Consider the following 14,501-nt stretch of genomic DNA (forward strand, 5'->3'; position numbering starts at 1 on the left):
AGAAGAATGACAGCAGGATTCCTGTTGTATTTTATAGCCTTGTATGAATGAGAGAAACCTTGTTTATATTCGTTGAAGATCATTGTATAAGCTGCTGGTACTATATATATCATACTTTAGGCTACTTAACATAGATCTTGGTTGGCGATCTATTTTGTTTTGAACTGGACATACAAATATTTAGAACAGGCTAGGTCTAATTGTAGTTTCTCAATGTCACATTGGAGTAATTTTATGTAAATATTGCTATTTCAGAGGAAATATGGTAAAGTACTAGTTAAGGGGCTCAGAGTTCTATCGTGTAAAGTAGCTCATATAGGTGAATATAACATGCAAGGAATCCAGGGCTTAAAGCAAGGTAGGCCTATAGGCTAGATTTAGTGGTATGCCCCTCCAGAAGGAAACACTTTAAAACTATGAAAAAGACTTTTAAAGATTCTGAAATACTTACTTAGCCTATATTTCTAAAATTACCTTCTTTAATTTTACTAGGCTATGCTCTCCCTGATGTGCAAATAGCCTATGACTATAATTATAGCCCAAATTTTATATGTGTATCTTATCATAATAATAATAAAAAACCCATGTGGCTGCATAAATATGAATCCTGGATAAATATTTAACAAACTCTATGACAAAACTGTCTTTTTTTAATTATTTACATTATCCTTAATCTTGTGGTACCCTAAGTGTTAATTTAAGGGACCTACACAGTGTTAGGCTGTAAATATTTAGACTTCTAAGTTAAATAATCCATTTTCAATTCCCTCTGGACTTTTGCATCTTCTTTATTTTTACTGTTTTAATTAGCCTATACAGGCTGTTACTGGTGCATAGTTGCCACTATTTGTTTTCCAAATCCACAAATTGAACACACTGAGTCATTTATCTTCTATATTTAGAAAGACCTATGTAGAAGAGAGCAATAATGAACAACAAGGGCAGTATTGGTACTGGCTGGATATCCATCCTTAAATTGCTGAGGATAGGCCATTTGAGAATCTGCACTTCTCACAGGTCCAAAATTAACCTCCCCAAGTTCTGAAAATCCTGTCACAAATTAGTATGGCTTCTAAACAAGAATGCAAACAGAAATTGTGTAGTCCAACCAAGTCTCTAGATTTCTGTACAGACTGCAAAATAGGTCTTGACCCTAATTCTGAAGCTGTTTTGTATGATGGATATGAAAAATGGCTCTGCATAGACTGCCTTAAAATGTCCATCCCTGAATATGTACTTTTTACAAGAATGTTGAGTCTTAGAGATATGCAGTGATACTGTCCATTCTGCAAGCACTCTAGTTCCCCAGCTGTTCCCCCTTCATTTGCTGAAATTTCAAATCTAATAATATCCAAGGTTCCAAGTTGCTTGGCTATTGTGGACATAGTGAAGGGCATGGTAGGGGAGCTCAAAAATGACATTACTGCTAGGATAGAAGTCAAAGAGCATATTGATGACCTTGAAAAAAAAACATGACTGACAAATGCACTGTTTCAAAGGTTAAAGAACATGTTACATCTTACCAAGCAGTATGGTATTACTGATGTGAGAATTATAATTTTAGATAGATTCTGCCTACAAATAAGCCCTTAACCACCCAGAGTCTGCCCCAAGTGGCTCCCCTCCCATCCTTTTCTCTGTCCAAAACTTAGATGTAAAAAAACATGTCTTGCAAAGATTGTATGAACTTTCAAGTTCTATTTATTTTCATAAAATAACAATTACAAAAACATCATACCAAAGGGCTTGATGACCAGTTATTTGGGAAATGGGATACAATAAATAAAGAATCAAAAAGATACTAACCAACATCTACATATAAATCTATAAGGAAAGGAAATTAACTCACTGGCAGTCCCCACAAAACAGCAACCCTCACATCACCCAAAAAAAAAAAATACAAATCAAAATTCTCTGTGTCATCAAGGATAAACACCAACAAAACAAAATCCCCCCCCCCCAAAAAATAGAATAAATAAACCATAAGAAACTTTTTATCTGTCTCTTAAAGGAGCCAAGTGTTTGTGACTGCCAGATCTCAGTGGGAACCAAGTTCCAAGCACACCCCACAGTCACAGCCAGGCCAAGGTGAATGAACCAAGGGACTAGCTGGAATCATCACATCCTCCTGGTTACAAACCACATACAAATTTACTTCCCCTACTAGTTTGAGCAGTCCCAAAAAACAACATGGGAGATCTCCCTGGAAGTATTGATATGCCAATGAAGATAGGGATAAATATAAATATCTTTAATCTTAAGGAGGTCAAGAGGAGTGTGTGTAGCTGACTGGAGAATTCTTCCCACTTTCTCATGAAGATGGTGAATAGAAGCAAGTACCAAGGGAAATATGGACATCCACACAGACAAACAGTAACATATATAAGGGTAAATGAGAGAGAAGTATAAAAGACAGAGGATAGGGAAAGGAAATAATCACTTTAATTTTTGGATGATCCCAAGTCCAATGGAAATTTTCACTCTTATTATTTGAACATGCCACTCAAATGATAAATTTTCATCCAAAAGAACTCCCAGGAATTGCACATATCAATCTGGGGGACAATTTATGGAATCTCTTGGTGTATGAAGCTCAGTAATTGAGGGGTAGCTCACACCTTTACAAGAAATAATAAGAAGGTATGACTTTTTTACAATTAAAGTTAGTTGATTTATGTCAAACCAAAAGAGTATTTTCTCAGTCATTGCTTGAAGCTTTAGAATAAGGGATGATTCATCTGGAGCTGAAACACCTAAAGTAGTGTCATCTGCAAATGCTATAAATTCTTCCCAACTATCAGATGTGAACACCAACAGATGTTCAAGAACAGAGTTGGCCAATAGAAGGTTCATAAAGTATGATATGCCTATATATAATTTGGGCTAGATTTTACCCATATTTGAACATTAGAGAGGGGAAGGGTAGTAAAACCTGTAACAAATCCTCCTCTGTCTTTTGGAGTACCCACTTTACAGAGCCAATCTTGACCACTGTCATCATTGTACCATCTAATGTTCAGACATTGTAGTATTAGAATCTTCCTTTTCTGTCAAAGTCTTTTCCACTGTTAGGTGCTTAAAAAAAAAAAAAAAAAAACTCTGGGCCTTGACACATCCAATACATTGGGTCCCAAACTAGTGCAGAACAGGGACTGATGCTTCTTCTCTTAGGTTTACAAAAAGCACTTAAGTCAGCTTAGAACTGAACAGCCATAAGTCCTAGGACCTTATGTAGGAATGGATATGAATGCTTTGTTTAATCCTAGGCTCCCCCCCCCCAAAAAAAAAAATGGTTTTCTATGCTTTGTGGTACTTGATGTCAGCAGGAGTTGAAATTCTTTGCAAGCAATCTCAAGCAAATTACCTCTGACTGACATTATATGAGGAAGATGTCTCATTATTATATTTTAGATGCAGCTTAATTTAGTTCCTAAATATCAAGAAGGTGTTATCAAGCTGATATATCTATGCTTACCTTATTTCTAGTGCTTGATTGCATACATCTTACACCAGACATAAATTTCCAGGACTTTAATCTCCACTTAAAGTCCAGCTTGAACACCTTATTCACTAATTTGGAAAATTTGTCCTAGCCAATAAGAGCCACCAATCACTACTACCCAAACCAGCTCCTCCCAATGGCCGAACTTGGTTACAAAATAAACTTGTACCCCCTAAAGTACGAACTAATCAATACACCAACTCATTTGTGCCTTTCTTCACATCAATTTTTAATGCTGAGTTGTAGTGTGTGATTTTTGTTTAAATGTATGATTTTTGTGAAAAAACTGTATTTAGCTATGCTACAATAGTTTTTAAATATACTGATCTCTCTCTCTCTCTCTTATTATTTTAGTAATATTTTTAGCCATATCAAGGATTTTTTTTTAGTAATTTAAGAAATGGGTTTTTAAATCTTTTAAACCTTATAAATCAGAACTGAGCAACAGTAAGAGGCTTAAGACTCTTTCCTGGTGCCTTATTTGAGCTGTATATCTATTTCTCTAGGTTTCATTTCCATAATGCAAAGATTATAAAAGATCAGTGCCCTTTATAGAGGTTAGGAAAGGAACCAGGTACTTCAAAATATTGTATCTGGGACTATTGGGGCTTTGGATTTGTTCCCAAAAGTTTCATTTGCCTTTCTCAACTACTTTTGAAGATAGACAGTTTAGGTTATCTGGAATTACCCCCTTATCTAGAATTTTACAGGAAATACTTTAATAAATTACTTCAGTCTAGTAAAGCAGATGTGGATGTTGCTTTTGAGTTTATCCAAGAGGTTAAAATGGGCATGTGCTAGGTCCATTCCATGTTATTACATAAAAGAAGGTACAAGAAAAAGAAAATGACTGCCAAAATTTGTACTTGATGCTATTAATGATAAAAATAAACAATGGAGACAGTATATGTTGGAAAAAACAAAGACTTGTGGTGTGCATATAAAAGGGCTTAAAATTGTGCCACTTGATCTCTATGCATTAACCAGGAATCACTCAAATCATCAATCATTGCTAACATTCAATGGTGTCCAAAAAAGCTTTGGAAGTATGTTAATAGAAACACGACTGATTCCTCAACTGATTTGTGCATTTTTGAAGACCTAACTACTAGTGATTTAATAATCAATGCTCAGAAGAAGGCTGATATGTTTAATCAAGTATTTTTGTAAATCTAAATGATGTCCAAGCATGGAGTCCATCCCATTTTACTGACTTTTTTTCAGTTAAAGTACCCTTCAATGACTCTGATATTTCTTCAGAGCATTGTTTTAAAAATTCTCCACATTTCTGTTAATATAGCTCCAGCTATAGTTGGTATTTCTAAACCACTGCCTATTGAGTTGCAAATGCCCTTTAGCATGAAAAAAAATGGTTGTAAAACCACTTAATAAAAGAGGATCTAAATCCCAATTTGCAAATTATCATCCAATTTCAAAGAGCTAAATTTTTCAAAGCGTTATTGAAAAGATTCTTTTATACCAGATACAGGATTCCTTGAAGCAAAATAAACTATGGTATCCATCACAACATGGTGTCAGGAAAAACAGGTCATGCAATGTGCAGTTGCTAGAAGCTATAAAAGATTTTCGAAATATGGCGGAGTTTGGTTTAAAATTTGATTGCTCTTACATTGAGTTCAGTAAAGTATTTGACCTAATTTCAGCTGTTCTATTACTTGAAAAATGTAAAAAGTATTCAAGAAATTTATTTATGTTCAAAAATAAGTTATCCAATCCATTCAGTCACAAATGGTTTAAATTGCAAGCTTTTTCTCACAAAATCCCCAATACAGGAGGTTTCACCCCCTTATCCTCTCATTGCAGATTTTGCAATATTAAGAATGAAAGTATTCACAAATGCCTATTTTGATGTGATGTTCTAACACTGCTAGAACATAATCTTCCAAACAAACATTAAACCACATTAATTTTTGATAACTGCCATGTTTTAAAATGTTTTATTTTATAAATTTTTTATTTATTTTTATTTATTTTATGATAGTTTGAAGCTTGGCTCAAAATCTTCAGTTCAATCTGATGGTATATTGAAACCCAAGCACATATGACAGGATTTTTCTCTTGGTAGACCACACACTCACAAAGAATAATGAATTCAGAATTCTTAGCTTGATAGCTCAGTGCCAAGGATTCAAAGAGCTATTACAAGACAGATAAATTATAGCAAGCAGTTGCAGTATAACACTCTTTTTTAAGATGGAGATGCAGGAGAAGAGCTAAATAGCCTGGACTGTATAGCACATAAGTCCTAATTGAAGAAAAGAATGGGAATTGTCTGTTTTTTTTTCACTGAAAATTATGAAGAACAGGGAAAGCATGTATAAAGCATTGCGACCTTCAGATTTAGTGAATAAATTTCTCATCTTTTCCATCAATTAATGATGGTTCTTTGCTGAAAAAGGGCTTTTAAATGGGGGTAGGTGGCAGGTGAAATGCGAAATACCCCCCACCCCCACCCCCATATTTAAAAAAATCGTTTTTGGGAAAACTCCTTGGCACAAGGAGAGGATATCAATCATTGAGGTGGGCCCAAAGGACCAACTTTCCAGGAAAATGATACCTAAAAATTTTTCTTTTAATTGTGTTTTAAACTATCCCCATGAGATCTCACTCCTCACAATCCCCAAGGACTGTGCATTTGTCAAGCAACCATTATAAGATAATTCCTATGTTTTTGAAGTTTCGATTAGTTTAATTTTTTACATTTAGTTTAATGCAAAATAGCTATAGCTTCAGTTATCTTGAAAATTTATTGACATATGTATGATCTTTGTTACCAATGTTTGAAACACAAGCTCAAGTAAGCTTTTGGAAGTACGTTTTGCCTCTAGATTTTTGATCTTATGTTACTGAAACCTTGCACAACTGAACCTTTACGCAACTCAACTCCTGTTGCAACTGAACCCTCATTTAAAGAAAAACTTGCTGTCAATGCTGATTTAGGAATTATACCTATTATGCCTATTTAAATTAGTGTGTTATTTCCCCCACCCCATAAATGTAACTGTCATTTCCTGGTTGATTTTGTGTGGAATGAACTAAACAAAATGCTTTTTATGTTAAGCTGAAAGAGCTTAGGGAACTAGGTAAGCTGAAAGAGCTAGGGAACTTAGGGTTAAAGCTTAGGTATAAAATCAGAGTTTTCACTTGGGCCTTGGCAAATTCCTGCCTCTGCACTAATTGAAAAGCTCATAGTTTGCAATAAAACCAAAAAATACTTTACTGGGCCATCATTTTGCCAATAGACCCATTCCTGAGAGTTTCTTTCAATTTGGAATTTCCCAAATGGGCAATATTAGTTAGAAGTTGTGATAGAAGTGAGGAGCAAATTTTGAGCTTCTAATCATTGCTAGCCTAGTTTCAACTCATTCTCAGGTCTTGGGTTGAATTCAGTCAAATAACGCTTGATTGAAATAGTTCCAGTTCCAAAAATAGGGGGAAATAGGGGGTTGGTTTAAACATTTCAAATTGTAAAGTTTGTAGGATAGTATTGCTTTTTTTAGCCAGTGTTGACTAGTTCAACTAAATAAATAAACAAAACTGTTTAGCCAAATTTGATTATTCGTTTGTTTTTGTCTATAAGAATTCAAGTATCAACAATCCGTAAAAGGAAAAGGATAGGAAAGCTACACCTTCACCTTTAAGGTGTTTGGTGCCACATATTCTTAGCTTGTATTTTTTTTTGTGTAGATTTTTCACCAATGTTTCTGTTAAATTTGGTGCCAACTACTACCAAAAACTGTAAAAACTCTTTTTTGCTAAATGTTGAGTTTTTGATTTTTCCTAATAAAAAAAACGAATAATTTACTTCAGCATCAAGCCACCTGAGGCCAGCATAACTGTACACACTTGTCTATCCTACTCTGCTCAATGCTTCACTATTTACCCCCTCTGTAGTTTAGTTATTTACTGTTCTTCTGTTTTTAGGATAAAAATGTGCAAGATTTTATGCAAGTGTGGCTGCAGCAGCTGCCATTAAGAAGGGAAAAATATGTAAAAATATACACAGAATGGCCATTTTATTAATGGAATCAATTATCGATAATCAATTATCAAATTAAGATTCAATCCTTTTTGTTCAAATTGTAAACTGATTCTGTTGCATTAGATCTGTTTGTAGGTTGGCTCTTTCTACCACCAGGATTTGATTGATACCATAATCTTAGTACTCAATGTCTATGGGTCCCAAGACTGCTTCCACAAACTTTTCAAGAAATCTATGGAGGGTGCACTTGCACTACAACTGGGTGGTTGCCAATTTATAATAAAAATAATTATAATTGATAAAAAATAAGAAGTGTTTTGTATGATTTCAAGCTAATTCGTTTGTTGAAGCTATCTTTTATGTTAAATTGCCATAAATTTTGTTTAGTTATTTACTGTTCCTCTTTTTTAGGATAGACCATGTGGAAGATTTTGTGCAATAGTGGCTGCAGTAGCTGCCATTAAGAAGGGAGCTGTAAAAATATACACAGAATGGCCATTTTATTCAAAACTGTAATTTGGCTGTGTGCTGTAATTATAGCTATTCCGAGCATTGCTTCTGAAAATGATACAAAAGTGCCATTTGTTGTAAATTATGTTGAAAATGATGTAATACAGCTGACAAATGTTGCTTTCAAACCTTTGACTAACAACAAATCCACTCTTGAAGGCTTACAAAATAGATTTAAAAGCACTTTATTAGAAGAAGAGAAAATTGATCAAGTTAATGGAGTTTATTTGGAAAATTCAGCTAAACAGCTGTCTTTGCTTTTTCGAATTATTGGAAATGAAGAACTTGGAGTAACTTCTATGCAGGTAGTAATAATACTTGAATAATTAGTCTTATTTTCATTAACAGTTGCCAAGACATTGATTTGCCATTTTAATTGAATAAAAAGGAGTTACAGATTAGATTAATAATAGTAACTAAGAACTGACCAACATTGAGTGAAATTTAGATCACAAGCATGAAGTTTTCTCAAAAGAGGAAGTGAAGCTCCTCCCCACATTTTAGCATCTTCTCTTCAAATTTGTCTATAATGAGATGTGATAACTTTATAATGCTTCTTAGTGCTAAAATGCACTTTCTACTCATTCTATTTTCTTTTGTTTAGAATGCTTTTAAGCATTGTTTAATGAAGTCTGAACTGAAGGAAATATAGGAGTTTGAATATTAGAACTGTTAACAATTAGGAGTGTTACTGTTTCTTTAAGAGTGTTTATTCATTGTTATGTGTTTAATATGCCATCTTTGTGACATCTTGAATTTACAAAAGACTTTCTACATTTTTATTGTTAGGCACAACATGGAATTTTTTTTCTTTAGGTTGGTCTGTTTTGCTAGTTTTGACACTTCCAGATAAGCTAGGACAATGAAAATTGGGAGGTGTATCAGGGACTGGACCAGATTAAATTAGAAATAGTCACTTCCCCGATTTGACCGTCTGGGGGGGGGTGGAGGAGTGGAGGGATGGTTAATTTGGGAAAATTAAAAAAATAGGTACTTTTAACTTACAAACGGGCGATGGAATCTTAATGAAATTTGATATTTAGAAGAACCTTGTGTCTCATAGCCCCTTTTTTGAATCCCGACCGAATCCGGTGATATTGTGGGGAGTTGGAGGTGAAAACCAGAAATCTTGAAAAACGCTTTTAAGTTTAGTTTTTTCATTGTTAAATGGGATTTTCCTTTAATATACAAATAAAGGTAGAAAGTCTTAACTTTCTACATTTTGATTACTAGGCACAGCATGTATTTTTTTCCTTTAGTTAGTGTAAATATTGCTGTATTTACTATGTAAATTACTTTGAAAAAGCCAGAGTTTAAGCAAAAATCATCAAGAACCAAGCCTATTTTAAGTTTAATTGTTTCCCATGTTCAGGAGAATGTAGCTTTACTATACAAATAAAGGTAGAAAATCTAGTATCCTTATCCTATTGATAGGTTTTCTTCTCTTGGATTTTCCGTTTATTATTATTTTTCCCTTTTTTTACTAGCTACCTTGACCATATAATGTAGTCCTTTCAATAGATTCTGTTTTTTAATTGATATTGATAGTAAACTTCGAGAAGAAGTAGAAAATGACAAAAGTAGCAAGCTTTAAAGCTTAATATAAAAAGATTGCTCTTTTTTTGTTGTTAGGCACAGCATGGAACTTTTATTTATTTTTCTTTATTTAGTTAAAGACTGGTGGAGCTACTATGTAAGTTTCCCTGAAAAACTTAAATTTTTCTAGAAATTCCCAGGGACCAAGTCGATTTTTAAATTTAATACTCTTCATTCCAAAAGGGGAATTTGCCTATACTATATTCCAATCTTATCTTCAGGTTTTTCCTCATGGATTTTTATTTATGGCTTTTCAATTTCCTTTACTATTTATCTTAATCATACAGGTTAAACTTATATGTACGTTCTGATTTCTAACTGAAATTGAAAGTGAACTTCAAGATAAAGTTAGAAAATGATACAATTATTTTGAAATTTAATATAAAAAGATGTCTTTATCCTATTTTCATGGATTTTTTTATATTTATTTTAAAGATGGGTGGAGCTACTATGTAAGTTACCTTGAAAAACTGGAAGTTTCTGGAAATTAGCAAGAGCCAAGACTGTATTTAATATAATTGTTTTCACTGCTAAAGGGCGATCTGCCTTCATTATATTTCTTGTTTTATCTATAAATTTTCTTCTCTTGGATTTTCTGTTTTTATTGTTTTTCTTCTTTTTTTACTTAGTTGTTTTTTTTATAACTATTTAGTGCAGAGCTTTCAATAATTTTTAATTTTTGTTGAAATGGGCAGTGAACGTCAAGAAGAATTAGAAAATGATACAAATATTTCGAAGTTTAATATAAAAAGATGAATATGATAGAGAAGATATGTATATTTCACAAAAATTCTGGAAAGAGATTAATTCTACATAAAGTAAAAATTACTTAAGTTTTTTATTAATCTATGTGAAAATCTCGATAATGTGTCTAACATTATTTTCCTTTTCATAGAAAGGTAAAAATACCAACCAATCATGTAGTACGCTATTTAATAGCAATGACAACCTCAAATTTAAAAGGGCATTGTAATAGTGTTTTATTTCTATTTACAGGAAATTTATGACTCATTGCCTCACGAGATGGTAAAATTCGATCCATCAGAAAGGCTTAAAGAAGTAAGTCTTTTTGTGTTTTGTTTCCTTTAAGATAGGTCATAAGAAACCACAAGTAAAATATGAAAAACTTCAACCTAATACTACACTTTCCCAGGCATTTGAGTGCTGGTACTGTCAAGGCGTATTTGGTGATTGCCAAATAAAGCATATATGTTTGATGCATCAAGGAAACTTTGGCGCTTTTAATATTAGGCTGTTAGATATTAGCAATTGAATATTGATTCTTAATTATGCGGTTTCTATGCAGTTTTTTTGGCTATAATCATAATTAATTATGTGGTAATAATTATATTACCAATTATATTACCATAATTTAATCAATTATGATTAAAACACTAATAATTATATAAGAATATTGATTCTTAATTATGTGGTTGCTATGTAGTTTCTTGGCTTATGTTAAAATAATAAAAGCCTTTTCTATTATTGAATTAAAACCCAAAACAATTTTTTCTATGCAACTTTTAATTTTGGGGGCTCCATTGGACCAATCTTGATTTGACAATTTTTTTTGTGCAACTTTTTAATTTTGGGGGCTCCATTGGACGAATCGTGGTTTGAGGATTTGCTTCCCAAAGATGTATATTTTTCTACAGTTTGCTTTCTTCACCAAAGATGTGTATTTTTCTACACTTCACTTTCTTCACCAAAGATACATATTTTACACACTCCACTTTAAATTTCTAAAGACTCCATCGGACCAATCTTGTTTTGAGGATATACTCACTAAACGTGTATACTTTTCTACACATCACTTTCTTCACCAAAGATGTATATCTTTTTACACTTCACTTTCTTCATCAAAGATGTATGTTTTTCTACACTACGCTTTCTTCACCAAAGATTCATATTTTTCACACTTCACTTTAAATGTCTAAGTGCTCCATTGGACCAATCTTGTTTTGATGATATACTCACTGAAGATGTATATTTTTCTACACTTCACTTTCTTCACTTAAAATTGTTAAGGACTTCATTGGACCAATCTTGATTTGAGGATATACTCACCAAAGATGTATTTTTTTATACTTTACTTTCTTCACCAAAGATGTATGTTTTCGTTCACTTCATAAAATTGGACCAAATTTTGTTTAAGGATATACTCACCGAAGATGTATATTTCTCACACTTCACTTCATTCACCAAAGATGTATATTTTTCTACACTTCACTTTCTTCACTTAAAATTGTTAAGGACTTCATTGGACCAATCTTGATTTGAGGATATACTCACCAAAGATGTATTTTTTTATACTTTACTTTCTTCACCAAAGATGTATGTTTTCGTTCACTTCATAAAATTGGACCAAACTTGGTTTAAGGATATACTCACCGAAGATGTATATTTCTCACACTTCACTTCATTCACCAAAGATGTATATTTTTCTACACTTCACTTTCTTCACTTAAAATTGTTAAGGACTTCATTGGACCAATCTTGATTTGAGGATATACTCACCAAAGATGTATTTTTTTATACTTTACTTTCTTCACCAAAGATGTATGTTTTCTTTCACTTCATAAAATTGGACCAAACTTGGTTTAAGGATATACTCACCGAAGATGTATATTTCTCACACTTCACTTCATTCACCAAAGATATATATTTTTCTACACTTCACTTTCTTAGAAAAGGGTTATTCCAAATTTGTGATGTTCTAGCTTTGTAGGGTTAAGTATTCTAGATCTTTTAAATTTTAGTTACGTTTATTCTAAAGAAAGCTTTGATTACTTTTTTTCCAGTATATTTACAGACAAGAAATTGTTGTGCTCTTAAGATCAGTCCTAAAAATTCATAACAGATATTTTAAAAACTTATTTTTTTGGTTTTAGACCAGGGTACTTCGTATCGAAGGAGGTTTCGTAGAAAGCTCGAAAACGGCTCATTCAATTGGAAATTGAAAGGACTAGTGCCCTTTTTAATAGTCAAAACGATTCGGGGGCAACTAACCCCCCTTCCTCGCCAACCACTTCCCCAAACACATCCAATCAAAATTTTGAGATATATATTTTGTTCAATGTATTTGAAAGGTCCGGAAGTCATTTATTTGAGGATGACACCCCTCGTACACCCCTCAGGGCAAGGGTTGTAAGTTACGCCCCCTGGAATTAAAAGGTATATAAATAGAAAGGATCATCGTATTAACTTCGGAAGGAGCTCATTGTATTGGTAATCAGAAGTTCTAGTGAATCAGAGATTCAGAGTGATGGGAGGGTGGATACCCCACCCAGATCTCGTATTTCCCGAAAAGCATGTGATACAAATTTTGACGTGGCCATTTGTTGTTGTAGAAACCTCGAAAAGAGCTCATTCAATTGTAATTTGAAAGGGCTATTGTCATTTTTAATAATCGAAAGTGATTAGAGGGTAAGTAAACCCCCTCCCACGCCCATTATTTCCCCAAACACACCCAATTAAAATTTTGAGATAGCCATTTTGTTAAATATAATTCCAGAAATTCCGTCTTTGAGGATGAAACTCTCCCCCCCCCCCAGCCCTCAGGGCAAGGGTTGTAGGATATGCCCTGGGGCATACAAGGTTTATATAGAAAGGGTGATCGTATAAACTTCAGAGGGGGCTTATTGGACTGGTAATTTAGAATTCCTAGTGTCATTTTTAAGTTTGAGAGTGATTGAAGGGTTGATACCCCTCCCAAGCCTCGTATTTTCCCGAAATGCATCTGATGGAATTTTTGAGATGGCCATTTGTTGTCGTAGAAACTTAGAAAGAGGCTCATTCGGTTGGAAATTTAAAGGGCTACTGCCCTTTTTGTTGGTCAAAAGTGGTTGAAAGGCAACAAGCTCCCTCCCCTCACGCCCAAAAAATAACGAATCAGAATTTTGAGATATATATTTTGTTCAGCGTAGTTGAAACGTCTGGAAATTATGTCTTTAACAACCCCCATACCTTCTCAAGATCTGAACATAATTTGCACTTTACTGAAAAAAAAGACTGTGGATTGTCAGTTTATTATACATATACTGATATTTATTCCTTAAAGTTTTTAGAACTTTTTTATTTATTAAAGTTAAAAAAGTTAAAACACTTTAAACGGAATTAAGAGTCAACTTTTAAGAATCAAAAGGGAATGGAGGTACGTCAGCCCCCCCCCCCCCAAGCGGATCATTTTTAGTGAGCTATTTTGCTCAGCATTGTTGAAAGGTCCAGTACTGGGGATGTCAACCTCCCCTTAGTACTCAGGACAAGGGCTTTAAGTTAGGCAATTCGTTCATTGTTTACACATAGTATGACTATGCTAATACTCTTATAATATGCTATACTCTTTACGCTAAAGTTTGACTCTTTCTCTTAACTCTACTTCTTAAAACAGTAAAAAACTTTAGCGTAAAGAGCGGGGTGTTGAGGAGGAAGCAGCTTCTTTCATATACGAAGTAATTTTTGTTCGTTTTAAGTTTTAATGTCGCTCCTTACTTTCAGTTAAAAAAACTTGTTTTTTTTTTATTTAATCTCAATAAGGAATGTACCTTATATTCTAAGAACTTTATTTTTCCTTTTTAGCCAGTACTATCATCCCTCAGTCAAAATATCCATCCCCCTCCAAAATTTATCTCTGGGTTCTTCCCTGTGTTTACTCTTAACTCTACTTCTTAACCCTCTTAACTCTACTTCTTAAAACAGTAAAAAACTTTAGCGTAAAGAGCGGGGTGTTGAGGAGGAAAAGCCCCTTTCATATACGGAGTAATTTGTGTTCGTTTTAAGTTTTAATGTCACTCCTTACTTTCATTTGAAAAAAACTTGTTTTTTTTTTAAATTTCTGGACGTTTTTTAATTAATGCATGTTTTGATCTTGGCTCTCCGCACATAAATAAT

The 14,501-nt window shown here is 33.4% G+C and overlaps 1 protein-coding gene across 1 annotated transcript in view; it reads left to right on the top strand.

The window, feature by feature from the left end:
- LOC136032695 (VWFA and cache domain-containing protein 1-like) overlaps positions 1–14,501 on the top strand; it is a 97,330-nt gene continuing 82,829 nt past the window's right edge. Inside the window, exons 1-3 of the mRNA XM_065712995.1 lie at positions 1–97; positions 7,917–8,320; positions 10,608–10,670. Coding sequence (XP_065569067.1) covers positions 7,997–8,320; positions 10,608–10,670 — 387 coding nt within the window. The 5' untranslated portion in view covers positions 1–97; positions 7,917–7,996. The remainder of the gene's footprint in view (positions 98–7,916; positions 8,321–10,607; positions 10,671–14,501) is intronic.

The sequence above is a fragment of the Artemia franciscana genome, chromosome 11, assembly GCF_032884065.1.
Source record: "Artemia franciscana chromosome 11, ASM3288406v1, whole genome shotgun sequence".
NCBI classification, from domain to species: Eukaryota; Metazoa; Arthropoda; class Branchiopoda; order Anostraca; family Artemiidae; genus Artemia; species Artemia franciscana.